The 25,170-nt window shown below is 47.3% G+C and overlaps 1 protein-coding gene across 1 annotated transcript; it reads left to right on the top strand.

The window, feature by feature from the left end:
- The first annotated feature begins 931 nt into the window (after window positions 1–931).
- Window positions 932–25,161, top strand: LOC8041616 (acid-sensing ion channel 4-A). Its single transcript, XM_042289664.1, has 9 exons — window positions 932–1,554; window positions 2,609–2,721; window positions 4,860–5,023; window positions 6,811–6,939; window positions 14,891–14,999; window positions 15,642–15,726; window positions 18,756–18,935; window positions 22,233–22,308; window positions 24,117–25,161. The coding sequence occupies exons 1-9, from the start codon at window positions 932–934 to the stop codon at window positions 24,543–24,545; spliced, it is 1,908 nt and encodes a 635-aa protein (XP_042145598.1). The 3' UTR covers window positions 24,546–25,161.
- Window positions 25,162–25,170: the final 9 nt, after the last annotated feature.

Below are 25,170 nucleotides of genomic sequence, written 5' to 3'. Positions count from 1 at the left end.
TTGCCTTGCCTTGTTGAAAGTTAGCGACTTAGGTTCAACTAAATTTAGAGGACACTGTTTATGTTTATCGGACACTTACATCACGTTGACGCCATGACGTCAATTGATACTAAGTTACCGATTAATTTAGCGGGAAAATGGTGACGTCATGTGACACGACGTCACGCGACACTGTGATGTCACAATCAAGACATTGTGATTCTCCTCTAAAGATAGAGGAGGTATTTTCCCGCTACATTTAGCGGGTAACGATCGACGTATATGCGAAGAAACACCCGGAATCCGCTGAGAAAACTTCGCCAATAACGGTCATCGCCGTAACATAGAAATAAAGACCATTTTCTTTTTATGAGCGAGAGCCAAACCCTCGCGGCAGTGTTCAACATTTCGACACTATAATGGTTCAAAACGAACTAAAAGAAAAACAGCCTGTCCGTAAGTAGAAGGGAAACATTTTCTCACTCGGGGCCCTAAATGTGTTGCTGTCGGATAGTGAATGACCCCACACACTGTTTAACTAGTGCGGGAGGTCCAGGCTTTGTACTCGATCTCCTCTACCCCCCAAATCCACAGGACCACTGATCGTTCCGTAGAAACTGATATTCCGAAAGCAAATAACTTTGTCGAGCATCATGCCGCGGCCATAAACGGAAACCACATGTCGTGTCCAAGACGATATGCTATCCGGGCCGCAACGGACAGGTGATTTCATCAATACCGTACCGCACGCTCCCGTTTCGAGTTTGAGTAAACAGGCTGCTCATGTAGGTCAAAACGACTTTTACGACAAGATGGCCCAACGCATTATCTTGATTGCTACGCTATCCCATCTTGTGGATCGTTGTTCGATGTAATGCAGTCGGGGACTACACTTGGTCCTGAGACCTTGTCGGTTACGGTAAGCGCCACATCGCGAGCGTAGGAAACAGGAATGTACACCGACAAGGAAATAGAGGAAGAGCTTGTGACCTGCAGTTTGCTGAACAAGCATTTCGCCGAGCGATGCACTGCTCACGGATTCTCTCGGATAGCGTCCACGGGCGACAACAGCCTTCGACGACTCATCTGGATAATCATCGTGATCGTTGCGGTCGGCGGCTTTCTGTACCACATCAGCTTTCTGACGAGCAACTACTTCTCGTACCCCATCATGACGGCGACCGAAGAGGTGCACGCGGAGGAGCTGCACTTCCCAGCCATAACCGTGTGTAATCTGAACATCATGCGCAAGAGTTCCTTCGACGACTACCTCAAGGACGTGGCCGCCAAATCGGGGTTCCCGATCACTACTACTACAGAGCGTCCGTACGGAAGTCTCAAGACCAAGACAAAGGACCTCTTCTCGCCGACTACCAAGGGCTACAGCTACGACGATGATACTGAGGTGTGCTACAAGACCGTCGAGGAGTTTCTCAAGACGAGTCGCACCATGGACCTGAGCGACATGTGGATGAACTTCATCGCCACCAAGGAGCATCTGGTCAAGTTTGGTCACAAAGCCAACGATCTTGTTGTTCAGTGCACTTACAACGCTCGCAACTGCTTCGACGAAACGTACGTACCTCATTATGATTTCGCGTCACGGCAGATAGCAACAAATTATGCGTTTACATACATGGCCAGATGATCGCATACACGGGATTTTAAGAGAGTAATTAGTAACCTCGCTCAGATGATAAATTTGTAATTAAAGACCCCAATACTGACAAGTAGGTGGCATGTTGTATTTCACGCGTAAGTGTAAAGCCATTGTGGTGTATAATCTAACCTGAAGGGGAATGAAAAACCCGCATATAGTAAAAGTATGAACCCGAATTGCTCAGTCAAGATTTCAAGGTGTTGGAGGCCGTTATTGTTTTAGGAAACAGCTTGGGCCCATGTAGATGGCACCTAAAACATCTGCTCCAGAGAGCTGTAATGATTAAGTGGAAGGCGCGAGCGCGTTGGGTTTAAATAGACCTTTGTGGAAAAGCCCAGAAGACCTCGCGGCAATCCCAGATTGCAACTTGTGACGCCGGGAATCGCGAGGCTGTTTCGATGTACGCTAAGGCAGACTCTGACGCTTCGTATATTCTGGAAGCGGCACGATGTATTATCTCTTATCCATGTGAGTTCAGCACACACACACAAAAAAATACAACTAACGCAAAGCAAATTCGACACGTGCTTTGTTTTCTTGTCGTCCTGCTTTGCTTGCATTTTAAAATTATAAAGTGTAAAACCAGCATCGACTTCTTTCACTAGCCACCTGTACTAGTATTTCACGCGCCAAACATCAAATTGTCATAACGTACCGAGAATACGGCGATGTTGCCAGAAATGTCTGAAGGGTGCATTAGACGAGAAACACCGAACGTACACGACAAAGGTGGGGCGAAAGACGTCGTACGATTTGACCAAATGAAAGAAATTGTACGCCGTCCCTCGTTCCACCTGAGTGTTATTCATTCGATGTCCCTCAACTCAAACCTCAGTCTGCATTGTCTATTATACGTTACTGAACGTATAAACAACAAAAATGACACATTTCGAATTGCCTGTCCTTGTGTATCTATCGATACGACGTACGCTAACGTCGTTAATGATCATCGACTTTCACGACGCGCAGTCACTCCATTCTGCGGGTGGACCCGTATCCGTCTCCCCGGTACGGCCTCTGCCAGACCATCAGGTTGGCCAACGATTCCATGCGTAAGATACGCAAGACTGGACCTACACTCGGTGAGGAGCCTCAACAAAGAATAACTTTGGCTGATCCATTTTTATCTTACCGCCGTGTAGTGGTTTACAGCGTGGAATGGTTTCCTAAAACTAAGTGCACAGTTTCCGTGACCTCCTGGGTGAAGAATCAGAAATAGAGCAACGTTACTTTTGAGAGCCTCTGGACAGCTCACTGAGCCTGCTTGTAACCATTGGCGAGAATGTCGGACAATAGGGGGGCGCTTTGCCAAGCTTGTTTTTCACAACGCTCGGTGTTTACCGAGTAAAAGGCCAGTGGAGTAGATTCCTTACATCATCTTCGTCGATCGATGGTGGGGAATAGAGTGGGCGCGAGGGCTTCTACAGTGTTCGGCAGAAACTCTTTATTCTTTATTCAAGGAATACTCCGCATTGTCCGAAGGCGTTACAGCAGGAGTGTTACAGTTTTGTAAAAAAAAAAAAAAAAAAAAAAAACCTTCATTGTCAGAGCACACTAGCTTTTCAGACGGCCTGTATTACTGTACAATTGTTGTAACAAAAAAAAACGCATAAATGTTTGTGCTTTTTTTACGATAAGGAAAGAGGAACATTTAAGTCTGTCTTAAATGTTCCTCTTTCCTTATCGTAAATTAATAAGCAACACGCTCAACCGTCTACATCATGTTTGTGCTGGCGTAGCATTCTCCGACTTTAAATACATGATCATTCCAATGAGAAACATATGTTGTTGTTTTTTTTCTTTAGAAAGGTTGCGCTGTTGATTTCTGTTTTGTAATTAAATATTTAAAAAAAGAGCTTTAACCTGAATTTTGTTCGTCGAGAGGACGGAGAGTCCCAATTTAATTAATTTTTCATTTGAGTGACACTGCCCATCCGCCCGTACTGCGCCAAGGCAAACCGAGCAGCTCTATTCTGTATTTTTTCAAGTTTATCATTCAGTGTTTTTTGGTGCAGGGTCCCCATCCGGCGCAAGCATATTCTAAAATCGGTCTGACGTTTGCTAGAGGCAGTTTCAAAGCACTTTAGATTTCTTTGAATAAAGTTCAGCGGCCTACCATCTTCAGGAATCACATCGTCTACGTTAGCATTCCATGAGAAATGATAAAATAAAACCTTGATACTTGTATGTAGGTTGGTTGCTTGCTTGATTGGTATTTATATAATACTGATTTTCAAGCTTTTCTCTTTTTTTTTTTGTAGAACATAGCTGCACACATTTTGGTGATTTAAATTAATTTTCCACTCGGAACACCAGGTATGAATATGGTCTAAGACTCTAAGTCCTTTTGTAACTCAGCAACATCACTCTGAAGATAAAGTAAGTAGGCAGGCGAGCTGGTTGACGTTACACATCTTTAAAAACCGGAGACGACGGACGAAGAAGGGGACAACACACAAAATGTCTCACAAAACGTTGAGACGTTTTGTGCGTTGTCCCCTTCTTCGCCCGTCGTCTCCGGTTTTCAAAAATGTGTAACATCACTCTCAGTCTTAATTTTTCTATGCACAACGCAATCATCAGCGATAACCTTATACAGGAAGATGTACCTACTAAAATATCAATAGTAAAAATTTAGGAAAACAGTTCGATTGGTTCTTTACTGGTTGAACACGTGCCCCAGCCAAACGTTAATGCAGGTTCAACTACGTCAGCCGAGCGCGGCGAAAGAAACACGAACAAATAATTAATTTCATCATTGTCCCCGTGGACCTATAGTTGTCAACTTAGCCGTTAGGGTCGCGGCGGTTTTCCTCCGCAATAGACCCTTTTCAAAACGTCAATCGGGCAACATTGGCGGTCACCATTGCTTGCTGACGAGGTGCGTGATTGGATCCGAGTCGTCGCCGAACGGTGACGGCATACTCGTGTCCAATGAGTTCACCCCGAACGATGACGCAGACCTCGTGTCCAATACACGCTCAGAGCACGTGATCAAACAATGGCGGGCTCAGATAACTGACGCACCAGCTACTAGACGACGAGCACTTTTGAAAAGTATCTGTAACTGAAACTGCGGCATTTTACACCCGTGATGTTTATTTATTTATTTATTTTTACAAAATCTGGCGGGGCGGATTCGCCGAATTCGCGCTCGGAATCCATAAAATGGTTTCAGATTTAAATATGCTACTCGGTGCTCGCTTTGCGCGTTTTGTAGGGCTACGCCTGACGCTCAACATCGAACGCAGCGAGTACCTGGACATCATATCGCCCGAATTCGGAGCTCGACTCCTCATCCACCCTCTGGGGACGGCACCGACTCTGGAGAGGGGCGGCATCATCCTGTCTCCAGGAAGCAAGAGCTACATCAGCATCAGGATGGTAAGCGGGCAGAAGCGATGCGACGGAAACGAGGGAACTCCAAGGGCCATACGTTCGACAAACGAGCAGAAAAAAAAAAAGACAAAAAAAAAGTTCGCTGAAGTTGAAGGCAATCAGGAATGTGGGGAACGGCATGTTAACTATAATGGGTTTGTGCGTAAAGCCGAATAAGCTCCGGCGTCTCTGATTCGCCACCGAAAAAAAGAAATTGTACTTATATAACGAGAAATGTAGCGATAGCGCGGACTCGACCCAACAGCATATATCTCTCTGGGTCCCTGGGTTTCTACACCCTCAGCCGTAATGAGCAGAGTAGCAAATTAAAACACCGACCTTCATTATCAAACAATCCTTTCCTATTTTTCTTTCCCTTTCCTCTATTATACCCCATTTTCTTCCCTCAAAATAGGAAGACGAGATGGCCCTTCCCGGGAGACGAACTATGCACTTGTATATTTTTCATTCTAAGCAATAAACTATGTAACTACAAATAGCTATACGTTGTAGAAACAAATGGTTAGGTAGAGATGCTCGATTAAACCGGTTAGTCCTCCCAGAATTGCGGAGACTCGCTGAGGTTGAAAACTTATTGCTGTAGCTGGCATTTCCGGTGCATGATTTGGGTGCGCGAAATAAGGCATGCACAGGCTTAGAGTATCGGCACTCCGTTTCTCGGTTCTCTCGTGGGTGCCGCCAGTGGCCGCAATAGACCGTTTTCAAAAGTACGCACCTGTCCGCCATTGCTCGGCGTTCGGCGTGAGCTCGGCTCAGCTCGTTTCGAAAGACCAGTGTGACGTCAGCGTTCGGCGAGGACTCGGATCCAATCACACGCTTTGTATATAGGATGAATGGATGTTATGGCTATACCCTTTCTAGCGGGCGGTAGCTTGCGCGACCTAGCCTAAGTCTAAAAAGACAAACATGATTTCTCCCGCCCTTCTAACTTCTAAGCCAATTTTCCACCCCCTAACTATCACCAATGTTGCTCGGTAAACTTTTGAAAAGGGCCTATTGGCGGTCGTTGCGATGTACAAATGTGACTTCCTGAGCTTTTAGACACGGTGGACGAGGACGAAAAGTCGTCGTCTGCAATAGACTTTTCCGGAAAAATCCGAGGAGACTTTGCAACGAGGGGAATTGTGGGACTGCTCGGATGTACGCTCATCCCGGCTCAAACGCTTCGTATATCCCGGTAGCGGCACGATTCATTCTTTCTTGTCGTTAACACACGCAGAAATAAAGCGAACGGAAAACAAGGTCATCGCATACACTGTTTCGCTTTCCTTCCGCCTCTCTGCGTTCTGGAATCACGAACTGTTAAAACCAACGTCTTCGCTCCTTGGATAATTTCACGTGACGTTCAGCCGAACGTCGCAATGCGTAAAGCGGACGCTGGAAGCACCACATATTTTCGGAAAGGTCTATTTTCAGATAAAGCTTTAGATAACTGGCAACAGTGACTTTATGCACCAAGATGGCCGCAGTGCACGTTGTTGCTCCGAAGCGTAGCTTGATCAGCGGTTGTAGACTCCGCCACTGTCACCCAGTACAATCCTATTTGCAGGCTAATTAATTCCCCTATCTTTTCGAAGAGCCTGTAAGCATTCGCCCTGTCGAGAGTTTCTGCTTAAAAAACTTCTCACACCGCAAAATGATGTTTAGTCTCTCTGCGACTATAATGAGTGAAGAAATTACTGCTGTATTTAAATGTGGAATACCCAGATTTGAGCATGCATTGTGTGCTCCCCCGAATAACAACTGAAGTGTGTCCGTAAAAACCATTTCAGCGAAAAATCCAAAGGCTTCCTGAGCCCTACAGAGGCTGCAGCAAGAGTTTCAACGACAGCAAGATAACTCCATACCTCCGTAACCTCGGCCTGGATGACTTGATACAGCGTTCTTTATACACCTTTGACGTAAGTGCCACACAACTTCAAACCAACCGAGAGCGTAAGAAACTGACGGCGAGGCAGACAAATCTACCGTACGTCAAACGTCGCCTCCTTAATGTTTCGAGAACATTTCCAAACCCACAACCACAAAAATAAAAGAAAGCGACACGACACGACGAAGTTGAATTTTGTGGACAACGAATGACGCTGCATCCTAAGCGTCTGAGCCCCAAGAACGTTACCCAAAAAAAAAACCTACGCGACGACCCTATAATATTACACTGCATTTTAAAATGTGGAGCCGATAAGACTGCTTTTCAAAAGATAAGACTAAGATAAAATAATTTACAAGCAAGAACAGCTCTTTCCGTCGAGAGAGGAAATGATTGAATCGGAGGCTTGAAGGTGACGTTGTACTTTTGAATCGCAACCTGGAATTCAGCAAAGCGGTCGCTTGAGGCGTCCGCATCGCTGACTTAATTCGAAGTCTGCGGTCAGAAAAACTGCCCCTCTTACTTTTCTTCAAGGCTCAAGCTAAAGCTTAAAGCTTCAAGCTTCAAGCTCAAGCTAAATAATGACTACGGGGTCCGTGAACGAAAACTAAACCCGGTCTCTCGACCTGCATAAATAATATTCGCATCGAAGGAACATGGGTCTTCTTGAGAATGTGACCCTAGCGGTGGTGATAGAATACAAAAGTACTTGTTGTTGGTCTAGTTAGTGATTAAAATGCGAAGTTTTGAGATCGTCACGTCCGCTAAACCAAAAAAATACAGCAAAAAAAAAAAATCGGCATGAGCTCACGTTTGCTTAAGCGCATACTAAGTTAATATTCGTCAATACAAGAAATTACATGAAGTGCTTCTGTGGCATTTATTTCAGTGAGAAAATCTTGTCAACAAGCAATACACTATTGCTTTGTTTTTTGTAACAATTTTTGTTTTTGTTCTTGTTATTTTTTCACCGAAATAACTTTTACTGGCGCTCACGACGTCATTTCTTGGTTCGACGACTATTATAGCTTAGGCAGACGTCGGCTCATAGAGATTTTTTTTTAAATTTCAGGTGAAGTTATATTTATGAACGTTCGTATCTTATCCCCACCGTCATATTCTGACGGAGTTTCAGGTTCCTATGATGCGCAGTTTCTTTATGCGGGTTGAAAAAGAAGGCTTTTATTTTCTCTCCCTGACGCAGTATAGTGCCGATAGTGCGTGCCATTTTAAAGTAGCACCGAGGAAGAAACAGGACCGCCTGCCTTTAACGTCCCTAGATAAAAGCTCCCTACAAGTAGCGACATTCTTTGAAGCTCCGGCTGTGTGACGGTGCAGGTTTTAGGAAGCGAATGGCAGCGCACAGCAGGAGACTGAACTGAATGCCGCCATTTTGTTCCAGCGGATTGTGCTTTGTCATTTGTATTGGTTGTCGTTACTCGTAAAATAAGTATCAAGGGACTTTACCTGCCTTCGCTTGTCCGCACGAAATTACTCGGGGAAAAAAGATGATTTAGCATATACTTCGTCTCGCTGTCACTCCGGGCGCGGCCTGTGTTACGAGCCGAGGGACTAATCACGGAGCGCGAAAAGCCCAATGTCTTGGCGCGTTCTTCGAGCATGCTTGGGTGGTCCGGCGGAAGAGTGCTATACTCACACAAAGACGGAGAGAGAGAGAGAGAGAGCGCCGTCACGTTTCACTTTTTGCTCTATTTCGTTTGCCCGACGGCTCGTAACACCAACTGCGCTACTTCGAACCGAAGGTGAAACGAAGGATAAGCTAATACCAGCACAAATAAAACAGCACTCACTCAGAGGCAGGGCAGAGAAGGATGCGAAGTGCATAGATCGTTTTCAGGTAGCGGTCACCGAAAATGATTGTAGCCCTTCTAGATTTTAACTACTGCTTAAGGAACTATACTTTGTTTCACCTTAGGTCCGAGCGCGGACGATACGATGAGCCGAAGGGCCAATCAAACAGCGCAACAGGTGCAACGTCATGGCGTGCTCTCTACGCTTTATGGAACTAGCCGGCAGAGGAGCACGCACAGAGGGACGGCGAATACCTTTCAACAGCAGAGAGCACGCCATGACGTTGTGCCTCTTTCGCTGTTTGATTGGCTCTTCGGTTCATAACATCGGCCGCGCTCGGACATAAGCTGAAACGAAGTATAAGGGTGTGACAACCACTGGCGCCTATTGCAGTAGGATGGACCGCAAATCAAGGCTTGTTTTGCTGGGGGTCGAGTGGCACAACCGCCCACCAGGAAATGCATCGAAGCCTATAAAAAAAAAAAGAAAAAAAAAAGAAAAGAAAAACGTGGAAAAGTGGAGATTTTTATTATTTGCGTTATATTTTTATGGGGAAAAAATAAATTTCTATTCTCCTGATGACTTCCTCCATGCACGGGCCCACGGGCAGCCAGTGGGGGCAACGCCGTCGTGCAAGGAGCCAGATAAGTTTGCTTCGATGTCATGCTAACCTTTATATTTTTACTTACGAAGGGTTGCAGATTGAGTTCGAGGCATCACTTTTGTTTCCAAATCAAAGCAGACGATGCCTGATGACAAATCTACTGTTGCTCGCTAAAGTAACTTCTCTTTTTAAACCAATTTTGTAAGAAACTGTGTTCATGTTGCGGGTTATTTTGAGCAAAAACTGGGGTTTCGTAGCAGCATGACCCAAACGATTCGGAAAAGTCCAGCAGACAAATTCCATGGATGGCAGAACACGACAGAGATTGGCAAGGTGTTTGCGTAATTCAATACCATTCTCAACGGTTTCTGACTACTGCGAATTTTGTCTTACTATGCCCGCGAAACCTCATAAAAGTTTCTTTATACGACACTTCAAACAAGCTCCAAAAAGGTTCTTTTTTTTTTTCATTATCTGTCAAGCAATGGCCGCCGGTTGTGCCACCGCCGGTCTCCCGATGCGCGATCCAGCCTACTACAATAGAGATCAGTAGCGGCGACTCCCAAGCGTCTTATTCACTGTGCTGCAAATGTTACTCGAATGGACCCGAGTTACTCCGGCAGATCATGTCACGTGACAAGACAGATAGAGCAACGCTGGACACGGTCTAGTTTTCGAACGCCAAGTTACCGAACCTTCACCCTATTGTGGGAGCAAGTAAATTTTGGAACACGGCCATTATCGCGCCGCAGACAACAAGATTGTGGCACTAGCCGATAAGAATGCCGAAGAACAAATCCCGAAGCACGGATCGTGAAGGTGATAAGCCATGTATGGTGTTGAATTTGTCAGGATTACCTGGATTAAGGATGACTGCAGCGGCCGCAACGCACTGTTTTTTTTCTAATCTTGAATTATTGACACACCTGTTGCCAACCGTGTAGTGGCAGCAGTTAAATAAAAAACACTATATTACCCTCCTTGGGGAAAAAGATGAAATCGGGGTGTAATTCACATAAAATAAAATGTTGCAAAGTAACAAAATAAAATTGACTACATATGAAGGAATGTCGATGTTCAGCTGAACGCTTGCTGAGATGAGTTCCTTCATTTCGCACTCTGGGTTCACCCTTCTTCACAAATATTTAAAAGGGATTACCTTGCAAAGTCAGCCAGATGCCGGGCTCGTGGTTTCTGACGGGGCAGCGTCGATGAAGAGGACTGTCCGTGCTGGATGACGGTGGCACGGTGTCATCTAGGTCGTGATCTGCTTTTGCGTAGCACTTGATTGATCCTGGAGGCATCCCTGAAGAAAAAAACTGACAATCTGTGTGATCATTCGGTTGCTTTGGTATGCTTTGATCTGAGATCCATGAATGATGGTAATGATGTAAGGGGCCGGATTGTAGTATCACGTAAACATGTGTTGGACTTGTTTGCACAGGATTCTCTGACCCACCCAGAAGCTATCTGGTCGAGCACCTCTCCGTGTGAAAGCCTGGTGCTTGTTGTAAGCTTTTTTTGCAAACTCAGTTAACCTTAGTCCTTCCGAGTCCACTCCTCTTGGGGATGGGACTGCAAAGAGAGGAAGGAGATTCCTCATTGGTCTTCCGAACAGTAATTCGTAAGGCGTTTTTGTTCTTGTGCCTTGTTTCGTAGATCTGTAGGAAATGTGCCTAGCTCAGACTTCCAGTCCTTGCTTTCGAGTTCACTAATGTGCACCTGTTTTTTTAATGTTCGCATCAATCGCTCCACTTCTCCGTTTGCTTGAGGTCATAGGGGTGTGACTTTGTGGTGCCGAAATTCCTCCTCTTGGGCAAACTCGGCGAACTTTGTGTATTGGAACGGAGGCCCGCTGTTCGTTATTGCTTGTTCTGGGATGCCAAACTGGACAAACATAGCTCAAGGGTTGGGCAGTATATTGCTTGCGCTTGTCGAATTGAGGACTTGTACCATAGGTTATCGCGAAAAGTCATCTATCACCACAATCGCATATTTCCCATCGGGAAATGGAACACAAAAGTCGAGTGATACTTTTTTTTTTCTCAAAGGCTGCTTGGAGGTTTGGTGATCGTAAGTGGTTCTTAAGTTGTTTAGGGTGCTCCCGCTTGGCATGGAAGTCAACTCTTCAGCTGCATGTGCACAAGGTTGTCCGTGCCTGGAAACCATACCTTTTCTCGTAGTAGTTGTTTCGTCTTTACGATTCCTTAATGACCTCGGTGTGCCAGTTGCACTGCACGTTTCTGAAGACCTGTTAGAAGGACCAATTGTGTCCCGTTTTCGTAGAATGTCACTTTTTACAACGCACATGTCGATGCAAATCCTCATTTCATCAGGGCGACGTGGTTTCGGGACAATCACCACTGGAGACACCCATGGCGTGGGTCCAACTGCTGGCTCAATGATGTCCTCTGAGAGGCAGGGACGTATTTATTTGTCAGGCCGGGGAGGGGGGGGGGGGGGGAGGGGGGGGGGGAGTCTGCTGAGTCGGCCGAAACGTTGCCCAGATCTATTTTGTTGACCCAATATATGCTATGTCACCAAAAACTAAACTTTTGGCTGGTGTTATTTTTAAGAAGTTGACCTTGGGAAGCTTATGGAGAGGAGGTCGCCCCCCCCCCCCCCCCCCTCTCTATACCGACCTTGCTGAGAGGAGACGGTCGAATTCTGTATCCACGAGTGCTCGCACTATAAATGGAATGCGCCAGTGCGGTTGAGCGATGGGAGGCACAATGTCATCTGCGAAGAGGGGGATTTGCTGCTCCTTGAGCTTTCCAACTCCTCTGAACAAGTTGGGGAATGATTCCACGATCGACTTTCCTGTTGGGAGTTTTCGACTTGGTATGTTATTTGGACACTACCAAGGTTTGATGCTGTTGCGAAGCTTAGAAGTGGCGCGCAGCTTCTCCGGGTGACGAAGATGTCCTCTTGACTGCACCACTCTTTGTACACCATGCTGACTGAGACTTTTCTCAGAAGTTGCAGGGGAGACGTTGCCCTGTATGGGAACACCTTTACAGATGTTTTCTCAAGTTTCTCATCTAGGTGGCAGTCCTGGAGCTTATTTTCACCAACACTGGACACGGTTGCTCTTGTGTCTATCACAAAGGTGATGAAAACATCGTCAACCCTGATGGCAGATTTGGCAGACGAGCTTGATGGAGGTAATGTTTTTGCTATAATAATGTGTTCTTCAACACTTAAACTGCTGTCTTGGTGAGTTCATTTTATGACTTTTACTGTGTTATTCGTCGAACGGCACACCTTGGCAAAGTGTCCGATCTTGTTGCAGGCTTTACATGTTTTTCCCCATGCAGGACAGTTTTATCGCCCGCCGCCATGTAGCCACTTGCCACCGCAGTTGTGACAGTCTGTCGATAGGCTGTGATGTCGTTCTGTCTGATAGTTTGTTCGTGAATGCGGTTTCACACTTCTTTCTGACTTGTTGCCGCGATTCTGCTCGTCCTTTTGTACTGCGAGGACTGGCTTGTCGGCAGTCCGCTCGATTTCAGACACGTCGTGCTCTACGTCCTCGAACATGTGTCCTTGCCTGAGGATGTCTGGCAAGTCCAGCGAATTCACTATGTCACACTTCCGCAGGCGCGTGGATATGGTCGCGATGACGATCTCATTCTTTATCTCGAGATCAACGTGTGGGAAGTTGCAATGACGAGACAGGCTGCCGGAGTCCCGCATAGAAAACACCCAGTGACTCACCGGCGTTTTGTTGTGCCAGTCGGAAGCGACAAATGGGGACTGCTGGGCTCATTCTTCGCGCGAAGTAAGCGTCGAGTTTTGCTCTCGCGGCGTCGTACTCAGATGTTAACGCTCTCGCTGCGCCTTGCGCGGTGCTGCAGCTGCCAGTCGCCGAGTCGTCCGGTAGAGACTGGTAGAGGTCATACAGTCGAGTCACCGAGGCTCGCCGGCGTAATGAAGGAAGAGCGCTTTCTTGCGTACATCCGCCGTAATGTTGTAGGCAACGCTTGGCCCACTTGGCCCACTCGAGGCAGATGTCTTTGGCATCAGTAGCTTGGATGTTGAAACTCGGAAACGGAGACAGCGTGTGTGCCATTTTGACCTGTTCCGTTCCTTACTGTGCTGGTGCTCGCCGATGATGTTGTGGTGCACGGGTTCTAGGGGTCTTCCGTTACCACGGCTGGCACTTCTGACACCATTGTGTTGTTGCGTTTGTCAGGATTACCTGGACCGAAAACGACTGCAGCGGCCGTAACGTGTTTTCTTTAACCCGCAATTATGGGCACACCTATGTTGCCAACCGTGTAGTGGTACCGGCTAAATGCAGAACACTGCGTCATGCACTATACTCCCTTTCACGTTAGAGAGTTAGGTTTAAAGAACCGTTTTTGCACATCCTATACGGTACAATAGGCCCTCCGGCACGCACTGGCACCGCGCTTGCACTACCACTAGATACTTGCATATGCGCAGTTCGTACCGGAGGGCCCATCGTACCGTATCGGATGTGCGAAAATGGTTGCCTAAAACTGCGATCGGATGGAGCCAATCAAGCGGCGCCAGCAGTGCATCTTCACGGCGCTCGTTGTCCTTGTTCGTTTGCTATCACCGGCTGAACCATTCCCACAGAACCATGCGCAACATCCTGCGTATTCACTGTGCGCGATTGGTGTAGCCAACGAAAGCGACGACCGCCATGACGATGCACTTTTAACATTGTTTTGAAGTGTTTGTGAGCAGTGTTTGCTGTTTGTCCCTCTTGTTAAGATGAGAGGCAGGTGTTAAAAGTCGAATTTGGGAGTTTTACTTGCCAAACCAAAGGGGGGCGATTGCCCCCCCCCCCCCCAAACACACACACACATACACACAGTGCAGGATGGGGTTTAATTTCGACCACCTGGGGCTCTTTCAGAAGCACAACCGAACGCTCGGTTACACGGGGCCTTCTGCGCAATGCGCCGCGAAACAGAGGGGCAGGAGAAGGCGAGAGCGCACGGGGACATCATAACGCCGAGCTCTGGTTGGGTAGATTAGTGGGTAGAGCTAAAGCTAGCTGTCCTTGTCTCCCCTGCACTCGTCGAACACGTTAGAACGCGGAACGCCGGCGTTTGGCTATCGCATTCGAACGCTTTCGACGACTGCACTGGAGACAACGGCAGCTATAGCTTCAGGTCTACCCACTAATTATTCCAACCAGAGCTCGGCGTTCTGATGTCCCTATGCGCTCTCGCCTGCTCCTGCCCCTCAGTTTCTGGGCAGATAAGCCTCCGTCGAAATCTGGGCACCCCGGGCCGGGATTCGAACCCGCCACCTGGGGATCCGTAAGCCGGCGCTTTTTCTCAGAGTCACCGAGGCTACTTTAGGAGGCGGGTGTGATAAGGGCCGCCCACACTAGCGAGAAAACGCGCGTGGCACGCCGATCGCGGCAAGTAACAAAATGTCGCCGAAGCACAGTCAGCGCCACGAGCGCGTGCAGACACACGCCCTTTATCTTGCCGCTCAACCGATTTATCGGCGCGCCGAGCGCGTTTTCTCGCTAGTGTGGGTGGCCCTATCGAGGGAGTACGATCAAAGTGTGACCTTCTTCCAGTACTGCCAGACCCTGTGTCGCGAAGCCGCCCTGCTGCGCACGTGCGACTGCCTCGACGAGCTGTCCACCAACGGCCGAGCGTCCTGCGACCCGTGCAACGTCACTCAAGGTGCGTGTTTCGCCCTGTATACCGACCGCAGGCCGAACATACAGAGACACGCTGCGATACTTTGCTATGCTCCGTTTCACCTAACGATGGACTGCAGCAGACGCTACGAGCCACCCCAGTCAAGAGCAACCCGTATGTCGCTGCACGCCTTCCGATGACTCCGATAACAATGCCCGATTCTCCGCCTAAGCCTTTTGTCCATGCATCGTACGGTTATCGGGTTCCGTTAGCGGAGATGTCGGAACGGTCTACTATAACTGTCTACAATGTGGCACTCACGCGACATTGGATTGGGTTCTTTTACGCGTCGTGGTGTATACTCTGAGGTCCATCGTAAGATAAAGGGAAACTGAGTATAGATGCCCTTGAGCCGCGGTTACACTGCTAATACATCGTAGAACAGACAGTCTGCATACACTGTCTGTGGCCTGTTTCTTTCTTAATTGACATATTGGTCATACAAAAACTGTTGCATTTTCAAAGATATGTACGAAGCAAGCATGCTTCGAAGATGCTTGAGGCCTGTCTGCTGCTACTTCTCCCATCGTGTCTGCAGTCCAACACTGCGTCCTTTGTATGGGTGTGACTGCGGCTTTAGGCTATAGTTTGGAGCCTAATCAGCCCCAATGCTTGTTCCCGCAGCGCGATGCCGTACCCGCTACCTTCGTAGCTACACGTCTTCCACCGGCGGCCAACAGTGCAAGACCCTCTGCCTGCCAGAGTGCGTGTGAGTGTCCTTCTATAATAACCAGTAACGTAGAAAGCATTCCAATAAGTGCCTTGTGCGAGCTGCCATCATTGTCTGCTAAGCTGTGGTTCTGGGCGGACGTACTGGCCCTCTTGTGCGCAAGATCAGACCCCGCGCACGGGTTCACAGCCCAGTGACTTGGCATTATTCGCCTGGTTGATAGAGGGTGGAACTGTCTGTACGATCTGGGCGTCTGAAAACATTCGGTAAAAATCGGCCGACTATCAGCCCATTGAGAACGTGTTCCCTTGACACTTTAGGTTCTTTGTCTCGACTTATTTCTGAATTGTGTTATGTTCCTTGACAATAGGGGGTATTCACCGGACGCCATATTTGAGGTCGATCTTTAGAGCGCATGCTCGGAACAAGCTCACGTTAATAGGCTGCTAAGACCGGCATCTTGGTGGTGCGGAATGCGCGTGGCGAAAGAGCTGTGAAAGCTCGCCGTCAGCACGCGCTCAGCAGTCATGCACACAGCTATGGCCGCCAGTGAACACTCCTTATTGGCGACGTGCGCGATCGAAACCGTCGCTGTTGTTGGATTTCCACGATTGGACGAATGCTGACTATGACATCAGAAAAGGATTTCTCATCAAAGGAAATACGAGGAATGAAAAAAAAAAAAAACTTCAATTTTGGCGGTGTTGGCAGTGTGGGTATCAGAACGCAATGATTTCAGGCTTCCACCATGCTGTTACGAACACCATCAAACTTGTTGTTCGCAAGGCAAATGATGTCAGGGGAGGGGAACCATAAAGGAGGGCGCCAGCAAAACATCTCGCCGCTAATACCCCATTAACACGGTCAACATAAAGGTACCTTTAACATAGGTCCCTTTGCTATCGGCGAATCAGCCCGTGCTCTTGGGTCGGCAGCACACGCCACGCGCGGAAGATCGTGAATTCATTGGCCGCAGAGAAGAAAGGTGCCTTAGCTAAAGGTACCTTTACGGTCGTGTGAATGGGGTATAAGAGACCGATCTCACCGGTCAGTTTGACTACGCAACTGCTGCCGCAATGCATCGAGGAAACTTCATTCTCTTTGCACATGCAACAAACATGCTGGAGCTCTGCGCTTGTGGAGCACGAGACGGCACGAGCCTTTGCATGTACTGCCGTCTGTCTCCCGTGAGCTAAAGTTATGGCGGCGTCGCACACGTGCCGAATGCTTAGTGAAATCATTCTATTGATTCGTCTGTGTTCGTTGCTCCTTGTGTATGTCAGTACTGAAGAGCACGTGGTTAATTGTATATTTAATGAAAGCACTTCCATAAAAACAGTGCGAAAAACAAAACGAAGGAGCAACTGGACAAAGCCAGCGCTGGTCTCTCCAGTTCCCTTGAATCGTCGTTCGTTTCTTTTCACACGGCTTTTATTCAAGATGCATCACCAACAAACCAAGTGTGTACCCACCCGCACTGCAAAAACATATTATATATATATATATATATATATATATATATATATATATATATATATATATATATATATATATATATATATATATATATATATATATATATATTAGGTGTTTTGACGTTTCAAGACTCTTTCAGCTCGTAAAGAACGGTTTCGTCTCAAGCACTAAATCGCCCCCTGACGCACCCGAAAGGCAACTGGAAGATGAAGAACTCTTTCGGGTCAAAAAAGAAGCCCCCTTTTAAGCTTTTACGAAGGGCCCTTTTAGGGAATGCTTAAAATAACTTTTAGTGTGCAAAATATGGACAAGACGGAGAGCCCATAAAAGTTCCTTTACGACGAGATTTTTTTTTTTTTTTAGTGTACAGTTTTACAGTATACTAACAATAGTTTAATGTATTTCAGGGGAAGCGGATTTCTCTGTTCCTTATGCCATCTGTCGAAACTTGGAGCGCGCGGCTCGGGGTCGGATTTATGGGTCAGGCCTGGGGGCGGTAGGCATTCGGCTGGCGGAGGGGGGGGAGGGGGGGGGGGGGTGGTAGGGAAGTCTGCCGAGATATGATGTTACGATCGGGAACGTTGCCTAGATATATTTTCTTGACGCAATATTTGCCATGTCCCCAAGGCGTAACCTTTTGGCTGGTATGTATCAATGATTTTATTAAAACAAAGTTGAGCTTACGGTTCTTAGGAGGGGCCGTCGCCCCCCCCCCCCAAAAAAAAAAAAATCTGGCCCTGGCGCGGCTAGAGACCTCCTCCAAGTGGCTTTGATGTCATTGCCTTTTTTGTTGTTTTTGTATGGAGCGCAGTGTTCGTTAGTAGAAAAGAGGAACACATACTTTTTTTTTGTCGTTTCTTGCCCTTTTTTTTAATCCACTAAAGGCATAACCATACACAGCCTCAGAAACTTTCAGAAGGTTCCTCTTCAGGTTGTTCCTCCTAGCCACTGACAGACAATCAAGGCCAGGGCGGGGCCTATTAAGTTCTCACTGCGTGCTTCGTAATTGGTTCTTCGGCGTTCATTTTCGGTTAATGTCGCAATCGCAATGGCTAGGAGGTAACAAGAAGTTCAGGAGACGCCACGCCCTGTTTCTGAATCTGCCACTTACTGTAGCTTCAACCGCCTTCGCGACACCTTTGGCTGCTAGTTTGAGGCTTCCAGGGGGTACCTCTTCAAGCCAGCTTCAACCATCTGTGTGATTCATGTTACCTTGAGGATCCTATTCATGGCAATAAAAACATGAACATATGATCTGGCGTCTTCCAGTAGACCCCTTTCAAAAGTGCCAGCCATCTAGTAGCCGTGGCACCAGTTATGTGAGTCTGCCATGGTTTCGGCATGCGTGCTTCGAGCGTGTATTGGACACGAGGGCTGTGTTGTTAGCATTCGACGTGTACTCGGCTAACTTCTCGTCGAGAACAATCGCCGCGTCATCGTTCGGCCAGGACTCGGATCCAGCGACGCTTTTTGTGCCCCAGAAATAGAGACCACCAAGTTGCTAGACGGGGTTTTAATAGTCGTATATTGGCCCCGAGATTAGTTGACCACTTCTGCCCCCCCCCCCCCCCCCCCCCTATTCTGCATTACAGCGAGGTCAGATACGACCTGACCACCTCACAGTCGGAGTGGCCGAACTTCCGCCAGCAGTCGTGGTCCATCAAGCGCTGGCCACTGCTGAACAAGCGTCTGCAGGATGCCGGCATCCGGTGGCAGGAGGTGCTGAACGCTACCGATGACCACGTCTTCGCGGAAGAACTCCATTCCTTCAGGTAGAAGGCGTTTCCTTCACAAGGCTCGAAAATGTACAATCTCCCACAATAAAAAAAAAGAAAAGAACAATTCGCCGAGGCAGCTTATACGACGGTGCTAAGAACACTTTGAGCAGAGCCACTTTAATGGTTAAGAGAGACTAAATAGACCAACGGTTTAAATCTTTCCTCACCTCAAGCTAGAGCCACTAATTAAGCTACGCCCATAGTATCGGCCCTCTATAGACCGATGCCTTGTTGGCACCGCCATTTTGGTGCTTAGTGGTGTGCGGGTGCTATTGGCGATCGTTTCGATTCGTAAGTGCGACTCAACCTGACCGGTGGATAGGGGGCGCTGGCGCAGTCGCCGCCGTTGGGTGGCTTCAATTTGTCTGGTATCGGTTCCAGCTGCATCGCTGCTGCGTCTATGTTCTATGTCATTTTCGCTTAATTTCGTACTACAAATGTGTCTGTTATTGCACACAACCAATAAAACGGTGGTAGTGAGCCACCTTGAGAACCACGAGGTGGTTTCGAGTCATAATTCGTCTACGGCTGTACCCACTGACTGTATATAGTTTCTAGAAAAATGTATGAAGAAAGGCAGTCATCCGTGGATGTATAGTAAAAATGCAGGTCCACAACCTGATTAAAAAAATGCTGAATAGCGAAAACCACACGAAGTCGAAAGCTCACCGCTTACTGTCCGAATTTTGCGGCCACTGTTTTTTGTGAACTTTAATAACTGGAAATGCCTCCTAATGCGACGGAGATGTTACAGAAGAATAAACAATATTATCTCGGGCTGTTTTATCTTTTTAAGAAATTAAATATTTGAGAAATATTTCGATAGTCGGTCCTAGGCCGGGTGGGAAATTTCTTTAGCTATTGGCCATGCTAAAGTACTTATTAAAAGCATTTCACAACTTTGGCGTTGGGAAGTAAACTATTTGTTTTAGTGAGATTTGATTGCGATGTACTCAGCATATGAGATAAGTTACAGACCCACCAAGTGAAGTCTTAAATTTTTCCTTTGCGTAATGAAATTAAAGGGTTCCAGAGAAGTGACCTCCCGTACGTTTGGCTGAAGTGGAATGCAAAGCACCGCTTCATGAGCCTGTGTAGACATGTCTTCAAGGAAACTGATGTGATCTGGAATCAACAACGCTGAACTCGGGTGATGTTCGTGGAGATGGCTTCCTTTCGGCATCCCATAAGTGCGAGCCCTCGGCACTCTCAAGCTGCATGTGGCAGATTTTTTCTCCATCTCCAGGGTAGTCCCCACCTTTGTCCCGAAATAATTGAAATAAATAAATTGAGTTGTACGTCCTAAAAATGTGTTAAAGCACTTGAATGACTGCAGGTATGGGACCGATCGTAGTGTACAGTTTTTTTTTAAAGTAATAAATCAACAAATCAAGCAAATGTTTATATCGCAGTAACGATTAAGAACGTCTAGCACATTTAGGTGTAATATCGTGAACAAAGAAATCACCTGGTGTGTAAGTTACCATTATTTCGAGCATCAGATAAATGTGAGTAAAACCTTCGTTACCTATTTTATATATCTTATATAAACAAAAACTACTACTTCAAATTTGCTTTGAAGGCAAATCACGATGCTTCCAGGAAACACAAACAGCTTCATATGCTCATCATTTTTGTCACATTCCTTAAGGTCTTAAATGCGCGATTATAAATATAAATTGCTTTATACTTATTCCGAATATTCTGTCACTGTCAGTGAGCAAAATTGAGTTTTAATAAATAATTGGGTTCAATGTGCGCCAGGGCTGATGCTGATTTCTGTACCTCCTTCCTTCTCACACGTATCCGCCACGCCGACGGTGAAAATAGCCAACATCCCTACCGAAAAATCCGGTATAACTTTTCACTATCCGGATTATGGAACCGGAAATTTGTTACTGGAAACCCGAAATCCAGATTGTAGACAAAGGAATTATTTTGGAAAACCCAAATTCCAGATAGATTCCAGATAAATTTCCGGTTCCATAATCCGGATAGCGAAAAGTTATAGCGGATTTTTTGGTAGGGATGTGTTACAAAACAAACTGCAGATTTCGTCGTGCACATAATGATGGCATGAAATTAAGTTGTAAATGTAAAAACATCGCGCCTTTTTGCAAAATAATGCGAGAAACGCGGTGAAACGCGACGAAAAACACGAATGCAACTCCTTCGCCAAGTCGCGGATGGGAGAGCGGAGCGACGAGTTGAATCATAGCCTCCTCTATACTCACAAAGCCTGGCAGTTCGAAGACGGAGTTACACACCGCCCGGTCGCAGATTTGGAGCGCGAAGATCTGGTAGCACAGAGAATCTCTCGGTGAACCTGGACGTTAGCGAATAGCTTTTGCAGCGGCGAGGACCCGAAACACAGTTTTCAAACCCGACGAGAAAAGAAGCGGTGGCGCGAGAAGCGCGAGGAGCACGAGCGGACATTCCATGGCTCGAGAGAAGTGTGTTTCGGCGTTTCGCCGCAGCGGGGCGCCCGTCACGTGGCTCACCTCTCATTCGTTGTCTGCCGCTCTACCTTTTCAATTTCGGCGGCCGCTTCTCGTGGCGATCTGCCAGGCTTTGTCAGTATTAGCGCCGAGATGTTTCGGTGGCGCCCCCTTATAGTTTCCATCCGTGACGTCACGACTGGGATTTGCCTCGCCGTGACGTCACCAGTTGTTATCCTGGCTACTTACCATCAGGTGCGACGACGAGTTCGGTGGTGTGTTTAAAAAGCACAGTGGAAGCTAGGAGCCATCGCAATCCGAAACCCCGTCAAAGTTGACAATCTGACAATGCTCATATGCCCATGGTTTGGCCAATCGTGGAAAGCTGACCGCAGCGACGCTTTTGGTCGCGCACATCGTTAATAGAGGAGGCTATGGTTGAAGCCACCGTATGGCGGCCAAGTCACGCGATTCCAAGACGGCAGCGCCCATGCGACGGAGGTTGAAAGGGTGTATAGGGGTGTCAAGACGCTCAGCCGATGGCGTCTTTCCCTGTCGCGGAGTGTTCTGAAATTGCCTGAGGAAGGGAAAGAGTTTTCTGCTATTAAAAAAAAAATAAAAAGGCTGCAGATAACTGGCAACGACTATCCTGAGCACCAACAGGGCTGAAGTGTCGTTACTCTGCAACATAGCTCACTTAGTGGCTCTTACCGCAAGCAGTGTGAGCAAGGCCGAAGCGAATTCAGCACGGCCGCTTAGAGCTGCCCCATCGAGTAGGTCTTTCATGTTGTTGGAGACTGTACACCTCAACATGGGGCTCACGCCTTGTGCGGGCGGTTTCTGTGCCTTTCAGGAGCAACTTCCTGAGGGTTCACATCTACATTCAAGAAATGAACTACCTGTCAGTACGCGACCTTCCTGCTTACCCAGTGAGTTTGCCAGCTACTCGAAAGGATGGTTCACGCACTCGCATTTGACTGTTACCGACTACGTTACGAGAGCTAGTGACCGCCTACGACGAGAACGTTGTAGACAACTGACTGACACACTGGGGCCATCTTTCAGGTGGCCCTAGAAACGCTTCCTCCCTTCGTATTTGCAGTCGGTGACAGCTAAAGTCGGTGACGCCGTATTTACGGAAACGCGTATTTGTTTTACAGCGAAGCTGTATATGACTCGTATAGGTTTGTCGACAGAAAACCCACGCGCGCGCCTTACCACCGTTCGCGCACGCTTTATAATTTATCTAGTGGTTTTGACACGTGTTTCAATAAGAAAGGCACAGAACACGTGTCAAAACCACGTGATACATCACAAGGCGCGCGGGAACGATAAGCACGTAGCGCTTTCTGCATGCGTTTCTCAGTAAAGATTGCGGTTGCATAAGCTGCCGCGGCAACGTGTGGAGTGACGTCACTATAGCCCCGCTATCAATGCGAAGCACGTAGCGCTCTCCACATGCGTTTCTCAGTAAAGATGGGGGTTGCGTAAGCTGCCGCGGAAACGGCAGCCGTACGAAGTCTTTCATATATAAAAAACGTTTTGGTACAGTAGACTTACTTTCATTAGTCATTTGGTATAGACCCTTTTGCTGTTTACAAACATGAACTGCCGCTTGCGCCCCAAGCGGCTTTCGGTCGCACCGTCTTTGCAAGCCTGATGAGCTTGCTTATGTCACCAGTGCTAGAAAGTATAAATGCTACACGGACAACCAAGTTGGAGATTTAACGAGGGGCTTCGGCTGTACAATATTACATCTAGGAGGAGGCCAAGTTGGTTTACAATACTCGAAACACTTCAACAAGTCTCGCACTCCATCGTTCTTTTGGCGTTCACCTGGAGAACTGGTGATTGAACGTTTCAGCTACATTTCAAGCAGCGGTGTTAAGGTGTCCTTTGTTTATTCTTTTTATAAACCGGAAGTTCTTTGGCACATCAAAGACTGGAGCACCACCTAGTGGCGTTTGCCATAAAAAAAGGTCTATAGTGCAGTGGGCATTCGTTGCAGGTGATGACAAAGGTTCGCCTTCAACCAGATTCATTGCGTGGGTTGGAGCCTAAAGGCGCGTTCACACTCTTGCAACCGAGTGCGACCGAGAGAGACCAAACCGGTTTTTAAGCCTCTCGCGATCTCTTAGGACCAGCTCCGCTCAGTGCATCCGGTCCCAAGAAGTCTTTCTCGGTCGTAATCGGTTGGTTGCAAGAGTGTGAACGCGCCTTAGTGCTTTTTAGTTCAAACGAATCTCATCATGCACCCTATTGGCAGTACGTGTACACTTGAAGGTGTATCTAACGCTTTACTTTCGAAATGCGTTCTAGACGTTCCTTCATATTCGGCATTTCCCGCTGAAAACTCTGCGGCGCATCAGTCTCAGATAGACCATACTCTTAAGCCTACACTGTACTCTCGCGTACCATCGTGAACAATACGACTCCTTTTGTTGTCACCCGTCGTCCTTTTGTTGTCGTACCTGCCGGTTTATACACAAGGTTTTTATCTAAACCGTTTGATGTAACGCGAAATTTAGGTCCCATTCTTTAAACTCCCTGACAAACCTAGGTAACGAAGCTTGTGAGGGAACACAGAAGCATAAAAAGATCGAAATGTACGTTGCAGCTCATATTGCCCACGGGGGTGCATCGCACCAATTTTTTTTAAGAATTTAGGAACTGAAAAAGAAACAAAAAATCATCCTAGATTTCCTGCAAAATAACTACAGTCGTCATTCCGTTGCAGCTGCCGCAGTTGTTCGCGGATCTCGGCGGTTGCCTGGGCCTCTACATAGGCGTGTCAGCCATCACCATCTTCGAGTTCTTCGAACATCTCCTTGCTCTGCTCCATCACATAGCAAACAAGTTCATGGGCCGCGAAAAGAGAGCATCCACGCCATCTGCTGCCCGCGACTGGGACTCGGGAGTTAGCGTAAGCTCTCCCGAAGTCGAGAAACCTAAGTCGTGGTCCTTCTTGGTTCGGAACAAGGAATACCCGCTACTGGCAGAGCCGCCCAGATCTCTGTTCCGGACGGAATATTCGGGTCGGAGGGGCCAGGTCGCGCCCGTCAGAAAATCTTTTTATTTGGGCTACACTGTGCCAGAACAACCCGAGAGAGATGGCGGATTTTTCGGCAAGAGGTTTCACGCTTACAATTCACAACAAACTTTGTAGTAAGCGCCGATTGTTACCTTGCGACTGCTTTACGACCTGACAGATGAGTGATCATAGTGGTGAACCTAAGACACCGGACCAGGCCAACACCTCTTTTACTTTGTTTCACTAAGTCCGAGGACACCCAACGGTACGAGTCGAGGGAACCAATACGAAGTTTTCGTAGATCGTTTCCAACGTTCCGCCAACGTTTCGTTGAAATACTTACTTTTTTATCCCTGAAAAAGGTAAGTCTCTCAGCGAAACGTCCGTTAACACTCAGAAGCTGGAAGGAGATTCCTTTGAACTTCTTACCAGCTTCGTTTCAGTTCCTTCCAGCTTCCCTTCCAGGTATATTGAATTCACTTGGCACACTGAAGTCCTGCCTCGTAGGGAAACCACATCGGTCAATCTAATATATCTGCGTCACCTTGTCGTGTAATAAACGCACCACACACCCAGAATGTTTAAAGCGAGCAATATGATTTGAACTATTATCTCTCGCAAATTTTCGTCACATTTTCATGTTTCATGCTCAGCAACACTTCATTAAAATCATGCAGTAGCTATCTCCGCGTTTCATGTCTTCGACTCCGTCCGTTCTTTGAATGCAGATGGACACTAGAGTGTGTAATCAAAAATAAAA

This window comes from Ixodes scapularis, unplaced genomic scaffold (genome assembly GCF_016920785.2).
Source record: "Ixodes scapularis isolate PalLabHiFi unplaced genomic scaffold, ASM1692078v2 PGA_scaffold13__105_contigs__length_92229423, whole genome shotgun sequence".
Taxonomy (NCBI): Eukaryota; Metazoa; Arthropoda; class Arachnida; order Ixodida; family Ixodidae; genus Ixodes; species Ixodes scapularis.
The sequence above is the reverse complement of the archived record's forward strand: the minus strand, read 5'-3'. Positions and strand labels throughout refer to the sequence as shown.